This window comes from Sardina pilchardus, chromosome 8, assembly GCF_963854185.1.
Source record: "Sardina pilchardus chromosome 8, fSarPil1.1, whole genome shotgun sequence".
NCBI lineage: Eukaryota > Metazoa > Chordata > Actinopteri > Clupeiformes > Clupeidae > Sardina > Sardina pilchardus.
In genome coordinates this window covers 8,659,748-8,670,032 of record NC_085001.1, presented here as the reverse complement: position 1 = coordinate 8,670,032, position 10,285 = coordinate 8,659,748, and the positions used below count along the sequence as shown (strand labels likewise).

Genomic DNA, 10,285 nt, shown 5'->3' with positions numbered 1-10,285 from the left:
TCCTCTCTGAAGACTACATATTCTGTTCCCCTGTATCCTCTGCGCACAACAGTATCAAAATAAGTCCTCCTAATTCCATCCAACTTTATATCCATTCATCTTCTTCAAACCATTCACTCATCCACCCATTCTAAACAGTCTGCCTATCAACAACATCAATTAGACGCTCTACATTGAACTTTTAAACAATCTACTCTGTCTCAGGCTGGCTCTCTTAAGACTAGCCAGTTAAATTGATTACACCTGTATCTGTATCCACTACTCTCAGTAGAGAGCTGTGTCTCTCCATTCTACAAGAATATAAGGCACATTCCATCCAACATTCTATCCATTCATCTTCTTCAGACCATTCACTCATCCACCCATTAAACTGTCTATCAACATCTATTAAACAATCTGTCTATCAACATCCATTAAACTTTAAATTAAACATTAATTAGACTATCTACATTCAACTTTTAAATTATTTACTCTGTCTCAGGCTTTAAGAGTACTCTGGCACTCTTAAGACTAGCCAGTTAAATTGATTACACCTGTGTCAACTACTCTCAGAGAGCTGTATCAGTGTCTCTCTTAACAAGAATATAAGGCACATTCCATCCAACCTTCTATCCACTCATCTTCTTCAGACCATTCACTCATCCACCCATTAAACTGTCAATCAATATCTATTAAACAATCTGCCTATCAACATCCATTAAACATTCTGTCTATCAACATTAATTAGACTATCTACATACAACTTTTAAAGTATTTACTGTGGGTCCCTCTCAAGCAGCGTTTATATGTCCTCCCTCGCTCCTCGATCCTCAATGATCTACATAAAGAAAGATAGAAGAAGGGCTAGACTATCCCATTGTTGCCGCTCCATCATTCTTTATGTAGATCAGTGAGGAGCGAGAGAGGACGCGTAAACGCTATGAGAGGCACCTTCTGTCTCAGGCTTTAAGCATACAATCTCATTAAGACTACAGATCCTGTTTCACTACTTCCTCTGTCTACAACTGTTTCAAAATAAAGGTCCTCACTGCAATTATACACTATTAAATCATTTAACCATTGAAACTACTCAACTATTGAAATGTTCAACCATTCCAACTGTCAGTTATCATCAACTATGCCTCCAGTCAACTACATGAAACCTCCATGTACCTAGCAACCAACATAGCAACCATTAAAATTAAGTGTTTATAACCGTTTCCATAGCAACCAACATGATTATACTGCAGTAACTTCTTGTTTCCTGATAGTGGCCACCATGGATACCCTAGCAACAAATGTTTCAAAATAAAAGTCCTCACTAGCAAGTTAGCTAGTTAGCATAGTTAACATTGTTAACATAGTTAGCATTTTTAGCATAACTGCAAAAAATCATCAACTAAGTTAGCTAATCAACCTGGTTAGCATTGTCAGCAAATTTAGCATTGTTAGCATAGTTAGCATTTTTAACATTACTGCTAGAAATCATCGATAAGTTAGCTAATCAACCTGGTTAGCATTGTTAGTAAAGTTAGCATTGCTAGCATAATTAGCATTTTTAGCTTAACTGCTAGAAATCATTAGCTAAGTTAGCTAATCAACATTTTAACATGAATAGAAATCATTAGTTAAGTTAGAACTGGAATGTTTCATCTTTAAACTGTCTACCTTCACACTATCAACTCTCTGTAAACTATGCAACCACCATGTTTACCCTAGCTACACCTTAGTAACCATATCTACATTATCTATCTTTTTTAGCATTTTCATGCACTGGTAATTCCTTGGAATTGCATTTCTAGTTTTTTTTGCCATTGAGGATACCGAGGTCATGTCCTTGGAATTTTTTCTTCAAGTTTGGTCTTACGTTGCATAAATGACCACAGCAACAGAATTACCAAAGAATGTATTGGGTCTGAGATGGAGGTGTTGGCCCTAATTCAATTGAACAACAATAAAGGAAGGTGCTCATTTGATAATCCAGTGAAAGCTGCTCTCTCTTTTTTTTTGCCCAGAAAGCCAGTGCTGGTGGTAAAAATACAGTTTTTTTCAATCGCTAACAAGCGTTTGTCCATTCATTTGACACATTTACAAAACTCTAAACACAGACTCTCACCTACAAAACACAATTGGCCAAATGGATAATTTTCCTCTCAAAAGCACATTCCATGTTGTTACACCACATTTTGTTACATATACACTAACTCGTCATTTCTCTGCACACACTAACTTTACCAAAACACTGGAAACCTGACTCAAAATGAAGTTATTTTGTCAAAGAATGAAGCTTGTTTTCACTTCACAAGATACATGCAGTCAATCAGAGTACACTAGGTTTCAAAATACTGGCTACTGTTGACATTACAAAAACTGCATAGACTTTTATGTTTCAGTTTTACAGGTATTTGCATGCAAAACATGCAATCCAGCATTTTTACACTAAATTTCTTGGTTGGGAACTGTATGTCCAGATGTAATGATCACATTCAAATGCATTCCAGTAAAAAGCAAATCTTTTTTTTTTTTACTGTTCACTAGGTCTACAGGAGGTGCAGTCTTACTACATGTAAATAGTTTACAGTAGACTATGATAGAACAGAAAAAGTTTTACAGCATTGCAGTGAACAAAATATCCATTAAACACAAGAGCATTCTGAACAAAAAACAACAGCAAAAAGCCCAGATAAAAAGGGGGTGAACAAAAAAAGCACAATATTACTGTGTCTAATCTCTGCACCTGCTCCTCTCAGTGCTCCTGCACCTCTTATTGCATCTCTCACTGGGCCTGCTCTTCTCCCTGGGCCCCTTACTCTTACTCTTCCTCGTCCAGACATTACAGTATTTGTCTTTTTCTGTTTCTGCTTCCAAAAACATCACCTCCTCTTTTTACTGTGTAAGTGTCAATGACATAGAGAGAAATAACCCCTGCCACTGAGTCTAAGATAGACTGGAATCAGCTGTGGTTGGCCCAATTTACCCAACATAAATCATCTGTGTGTCAATTATTCGATTGTTTGTTTATTATCAGCTGAGATATATTGCTTTTGAATTGATAACATTGCAGAAGCAGAGGTTTTATACTGTATCTAAGGTTTGGAATATTGTTTTAACTATTGTGGGATGTTGTGTGTTAACATTCGAAAATAATGCAAAAACGATCCATTATTTTGTTGGGAGGTATAGTTTGTCTGTTAAGAAAATGTAAGCATTGTGAAAATGTATTCACTGACTACATACTGTGTGAAAACAACATGAAATGTATGAATGGTATGGCCACAAAAGACTGATGCTGTGCTAACTGTGTTTAGAGTTTTGAAAATGTGTCAACTTAATGGCCAAACGCTTGTTAGCGATTGAAAAAAACTGTAAATGTTGATTGGCCAGGCCACTGTAGCTAATCCCCCCCATAGCAGTAGGAATTTAACACCTCTCCTGTGTACATTAAAAAAAAAAAAAAAAAATCAGTCACTAATTAAAAACAACTCTTGTAAAGTATTAATCCTGAAATACTGTAGCTTACTGTATGTTACAATACATTCTGTTTAATCTTTTAGACAAGCACTACAAACTTTGTCAGATGTAATAATCAAACTCAGTATTAGTATATTGCACACAATCGATACAGTAACACAGTAATACGTGTGGACTAAATACTCTGGTCAGACACAAACACTTCTCACATTCCACTTTCAACAAATAAAAGTTTTATTATCTCCACTTTTCCATTGTGTCAGTCTTTGTTGCAGACAACATTGCTGCATAAATTAATGGTGGAAAGTAAAAATGATTTAAAAAGAGAGCAAGAGAGAGAATGAGAAAAAAGCGAGAGAGAAAGAGAGAGAGAGAACCCCAGTAGAAGCTTTAGCACACCTTAAGCTAAGGTGCACAGGAACTAAGTGTGCCATATGGGAGTAGAAACAGAGATGCTCACAACCTGCGCTGCTCAGAACACTCACATGCTCACAGTGCCTCGTCTCCGGCACACAAACAAACTGTAAATGAAAGACTTGAAAAGAAGGCAAACGGGCAGGTGAAAGAGCACAATGTTGTGATGGATCAGGGTCTTGACAACCTAGAGTCAATTCTGACGAGGCGAGGAGATGTCCTCCGTCTTCATTATTGTACTCCAGTTTCAAATATCCCACTGAGTCGATCTGAAGGAGTGGGGAAGTTGCTATACATACACACACTGCAAATCGAGTGTATACATACGAGTACATATTTACATGTTCATAAAAAAAGGAAGACAATGGCACGCTGTTACACAAAGAAAAAGAAAGAGAAAAGAAAGCTAAACCAAAGGCCAGAGGGGTAAGTGCATGTGGAACTGAAAAGTGAAAATAAAAGAGCAAAGTGAAAGCTATCACGTGTCTAAGTCTCACACAGGGAAGGCAATAAGAGTCTTGTCTGTTGGGCTACAGAGCATCCTGTGCTGAGGCTTTGGTTGGTTCCATCTCGTCTCTTCCAGGTGAAACAGATAGCCCACCTAACAAATGAGTCATGGAATCGTTATTGCTACAACTTAAGTCACTTCAAATGTTGTCAAAACAGAAAAAATCACGCACACACACAATAAATGGATTACAATGTGATGCCTCTTTTTTGATATAATAATAATTCTCAAACATATTAAAAATACTTCTTTATCCTTCTCCATATGACTGAAAAATAATCTCTACCATGGGGCACCAACAACTGAGCATGGCCAACAGTCAAGCACTAGCCTCAAACCATCAGAACGATGTACATGATAGCTTAGTGTTATCTTTACAGTAACACATTTACAGTAGAGAGTGAATGTTATGAGACCACAAAGTATTAGTAATAAGCACTCGGCCTGTATTCTATACGTGGAGTATTAGTGATGACTTACAGCAGTCTGCCATATTATTATAAACCTTGATATACTCTTCTACTACATAATATATCTATTCTTGTCTGAGGTACATTTAAGAACTACTGTAATGGTTGGTGTGCTTTTGTGTGTATTAGTATTGAGTGAGATTTAGGCTATATGTACTGTATGTGAGTGTGCATCTACAACCAAACAAAAAGTGATATGTGCAAGGAGCCTGAAGCCACTGAACAAAATAGAAAAGTATAAAAGAGAATGAACCTTTTTTTTTCTTCAAAAGGAAAACAGGAAGATAAACAAAAAGCGGCAGGCAAGACCATGTGCACACACAGCCAAGAATGTTCAACGATTCTGTACTTTGGCTCAGCAAGCACAAACATGACATTCTCTACTATTCTTTGTCATAATTCAGTGACCCCCCCTCCCCCCCCTCAACCATTAAAGTATCTGTAAGAGCACACAGAAGTCGTGCTTGATCGCTAAAGTTTGTTTGTCATGATGTCAGTCCCTAATCTCACCTTTACTCTGTACCTGGGTTTAAAAAATACCTTCAAAGTGCTTGAACTCAATAAGTAACACTCTGTGAATTGTTAAACCACGGACTCAAATCAAAACGTAAATAATAATAAAAAAAAGGCCACAACAGAGACAATGCAACATAGTGAAGAACTCAAAAGCCAACCACTCCAAAAAAAGATGTGTTAAATTATACAAGTTTTAAAGTGATTAACTAAAAGGATAGCCAGTGGTTTCCGAGTCAGTGTCCTCTAATGAAAAATAACACCATTGAACTAAATCCTCAGGGGCTGATCAGAGTTTCAATCAGGGTGCAACATTGTTTGGGACTTTAATTCACATTTATGGTAAAACGTTCTGTACTACTCCTTAACACTGCAGATTTGACCCAACACACTTTTTTTGTTAAACCAAGTACCACTATTACTTTTCAGAGCATCACCGTTCATATTAATCTGTTATCAATTAAGTCATCACAATAAATCTGCACGGGAACAGACGGTTACTACAGTACGTCTGGCCAAAACGTCTACATTCTTAACATCACTAAGAGAACATGGGATACTGATCCAAAATGATGTGCACAACGCTTGCACACCACACATTGTAAGGCTTTAACAAACTAAGGATTCAACCTGTTTTTTCTTCTTTCTTTTAAATGTATTTTCAGATCATTTTGATCATTCCTCATTCTGGAGGGCTACAGTTAAGTGAACCAATACTTGACCTACTAGATGGCTAGAGTCGCAGAGTGTCCCTCAACTCTGACCCCAGGGAGCAGGGATGATATTGTCTTCTGTAATGTGCACTGTCTGAACTAAAGCTTGAAAGCTACAGCTGTGAGGGAGTAAATGTGTACAGTAGGCTGGTTAGTCTGAATGCTATCAGAATGGCCTAGTACATGAGAAAGAGCTATTGTACTGGAGAAACGTTGTTGAAACGGAAATGATCAAAGATTCAGATACTGATTAATGTTAACACCTCAAAATGAGTTCCCAGAGATTGATTAAATCTGTTTCTATATGGAAAGGTGCTTTTGACTGTTTCTGACTGTTTTAGGCTATTAGTTAACAAAGCTAATTTTTACATTTATCTTAATAATAATGTTGTCTTGCTTTCGCTTGCTCTGACAGCTGGCATCAGATCTTACGGTGGTCACAGACTGAGACCTTCATCAAGGGACAAAACATACAAGAATACTGCAGTACACAGTCAAACCTACAGGGGTCGTCCTGACAGGAATCCCATCTGACGATTTAGTCCAATCGAGGACAGTAACATCTGTCCGTGTTTGTTCTGACTGACTGATTGACTTATGTGGGATGGCTTGAGTGAATCTGACTCTAGTCTCCATCTGGGAGGGTCGGTGAGTGTGGTACTTACATGTCTGGTGGGGAACACACTTGATTATCTGACCTCAAAAAGCTCAGAGTGTAGCTGCGAAGAGAGCAGTGGGGTCAGACACTAACCTCCCCCCACCAACCACAGGCCCCAACACAGCCAGTGGAGGCTCATCCACACTACATCAACGTTGCCGCTAGTTAACACACCAAAAATCAACGGTGACCTTGTCCATCCAGATACTTCAGATACTGTGGGGTTCACACATTCTCTATGGTGTGAATAATGACAACAAATCATGAGGTCAAAGAAGAAGAACAACAAAAAAAATACAAAGCTATTTTTTTTCTGTCTTTGTTTACAAGTCCATAATAAGATGTTCCTCCTCTTACCAGAGGGGATTTGAGTTCCTCTCGTTCTCCTGGCATCCAGGCCAGCAGGAGAGATTAAGAGAGAAAATAAAACCAGTCTAAACCAGTTCTTCTAGAAATGGGGGTGAGGGTGGGTCGCTGATGTTACTGTAACACCACAGACCATACAGGGTCGTGACCTCTGTGCATGGAAGTATACAGTGTGTTTGTGGGGAGGTGAAGAGCAGTCCGTCGTGTGAGCACCTGATTTTCGGACTGGAAGATATGCACTGGAGGGTGGGCAGGGTGGGGTGGGGTGGGGTGGGGTGGGGTGGGCTGCAGAAGTCTGTACCACCCTCGCAGAGAAGCATGCACCAACCGCCTCTGTCCTTGGGTGAACCAGGACAAGGTATGGTGCAGATATGTTGCACTGAGAGCTTGTGTGAGATATACACACACACACACAAACACACACACGCACACACGCACACATGCACCACACACACACACACACACACACACACACACACACACACACACACACACACACACACACACACACACACACACACACACACACACACACACACACACACACACACACACACACACACACACACACACACACACACACACACACAGCAGTAGCAGCCACAGCAGTAGTAATGTCCACACAACTGAAGCTCCTAAATCCAGGCCACTCTGTTGTGTTCTTGTCTGTTCGGGTCGGTTCTGCTTCATTCCACTCTGGAGGCTCCTCCCAGGGATCAGACCCCAGGAACCCAGAGTGTGTCATCCGTCTTGGGCTTTCTTTTGGGGAGTCGGGGGGTAGGGTGGTGGGGGTTAAGGGGGTGTCTGCAGGACCCAACAGCAGCAGCAGCAGCAGCAGGAGCAGCAGGAGAGGCCGGCGAGGCGAGGCGACTCAGAAGATGCTTGGGCACATGCTCCAGTCTTGCCGGTCTTTGGCCTCCCAGTAGCCCCCTTTGTATATGAAGTTCGTCTCCGCGGTGATGGGGTCAGTCCGCTTGTGGAACCAGAGAGGCTGGTAGCCCTCGTACTCACGACCTGCGGTAGGACACACACACACACACATTAGGACAGTGGTAGCGTAGGAGTGGATAAGGGGCTGAGCTAGCATGCTGTATTCTGATTCTAATGCTGTGACAGCATTCCAGCAGCTGTCAGAATACTGAATGGACATGTCACATATCAATAATGCTTATTTATGCTTTAAGTATAGTGGTTGTGTGTATGTGTGAATTGACTGTATAATCATGTGTACAAATAGTTTGGCAATGTGTGGTACTTTACAAATCTACTGTATTTCAACTCCCCTTATTTAAGCCCCCCCCACCTCACTACCTACTGTTATTACCTACCCTCCTTATTGCAACTGTGGCAATATAATTTCATTATACTGCAAGGTATATATGACAATAAAACTTGAACTTGAACTTGTAGCATGAAAAGGTGTGGGTTCAATTCCTGGCTTCCATCGCTGTACCCTTGAGCAAGGCATTTGACCCAGAGTTGCTCCAGGGCACAATGGCCCTTTTAACATAATTGACAAAATAAGTCGCTTTGGATTAAAGTGTCTGCTAAAGGACTAAATGAAAAAACAACAATCCTTTAATTAACAAACAATCCTTTAATTAAAAGTGTTTAGGTCAACCACTCTGGTTGTCAATATGGAGGAGCAGTTTGGAAATGAAATGCTTGAATGCATTAGTACTAAACTGATTTCAGATGACACAGTGCACACTGTCTTTGGGTCTGGGTCCATTGGCCTGTTCCACTATGTGTTGTGCTACTCCTAAGCACAGCTCACAGATACTTAGCTGTTCTCAGAAGAGGGAAACTCCAGCTTCGTGAAGTAAAAAAACAAACCATGTATTGGTTCTACTTGTGTACTTTAAGTGCTGTTCACACCAAGAACGATAACTATGGTGATAAAGGCAAGTATCGCTCTAGCTGATGTGAATGACAACGGCAACACATAAACTATAACAATAACGACATGAAGAACAATATCACCAGAGAGATTTTGAGAACAACAAACAGCTTACAGCACTCAATCCGTAGACTTCCCTTATTGTTGGTTAGTGTGGATATTCATATCGTTATAGTCACAGTTATCGTCATAGTTATCGTCCCTGCTGTGAATGACCCTTAAGAAAAGTGACTTCACAATTTAGCTGATCTATCTCACTTTTGAAAAAAAAAATCATAACCAGCTACATGTAATCTCCAACATCTAACCTGTAGGGCAGTTGGAACAAATATGTGGTAGGACTTTTACTTCCCGAAGCTGGAGTTTTCCACCTCTGTCTGACGTACAGTACCTAATATATTAGATGTAGGACTAAATGCAATTTTGAGGCAGCTTTATTAGGCTGCTAAGGCACCTGAGAACCAAGCCAAAAGCCAGGTGCACTGGTGCTGGGAGGGAGGGCAGAGTAGGGTGCATGTGGACCCTGAAGATGAGCTGTGCCCAGACTCACCACTGGGGGGCAGTACAGGGGCAGGGAGAAGGAGCATGATAGGAGAAACATGGTGGAAATCACCATAGCAGATCAAAGATCTGCATGTTGTGTTTGGACGGACACACACACATACACACACACACACACACACACACACACACACTCTCTCTCACACATGCACGCATACAAGGCACACACATAATAGGGGTAGGACAACTGAAATCATTACAATACTACCTTCTGAAATCCTCTCTGATAATCAATATTGGTTATTTGTACCAATATATAATTCATTATATATACTATTACATAATATATAACAATATGATTTCACTAACTATATATACTACCTAAATATATTGCTATATATATGGTACATACAATTATTCTGACAAGTTTATGATGCATTCTAATTAAAAAATCTTTTAAAGTGTATCTCTGGAGCAAAGGTAACCTAGGGTCTATTTACAAGATCAAACTATTGTTTGAGAGCAACATTACATTAATTGGGGAAGTTTTGACCAAGACTAGGCTTATAGTTAAAGCAAAGAAGGCCATTAGAACATAAACAAACACCACTGTATACCACTGACAATGCTCAAAATATAATAACACTTCTGTGGTAGTGTGGTGAGGGTCCCCATAGACAAGGTGAAGTATTGTAAACTTTGAAAGTGCTAAGAGAGGTTATAACAAGACCTGTATCTGGAAGGAAGATAAGAAAATAAATTATCTGGCTTTTTAGCATTAAATTAGTGGGC

General features: G+C 39.8%; 2 protein-coding genes across 2 annotated transcripts in view; both read right to left on the bottom strand.

The window, feature by feature from the left end:
• LOC134088594 (alpha-(1,3)-fucosyltransferase 7-like) overlaps nucleotides 1–10,285 on the bottom strand; it is a 163,173-nt gene that overhangs the window by 89,901 nt on the left and 62,987 nt on the right. The window lies entirely within an intron of this gene.
• Nucleotides 7,559–10,285, bottom strand: part of LOC134088591 (oxysterol-binding protein 2-like) — a 24,584-nt gene continuing 21,857 nt past the window's right edge. The window contains exon 12 of the mRNA XM_062542630.1: nucleotides 7,559–8,106. Within this exon, the coding sequence (XP_062398614.1) occupies nucleotides 7,964–8,106 (143 nt within the window). The 3' untranslated portion in view covers nucleotides 7,559–7,963. The remainder of the gene's footprint in view (nucleotides 8,107–10,285) is intronic.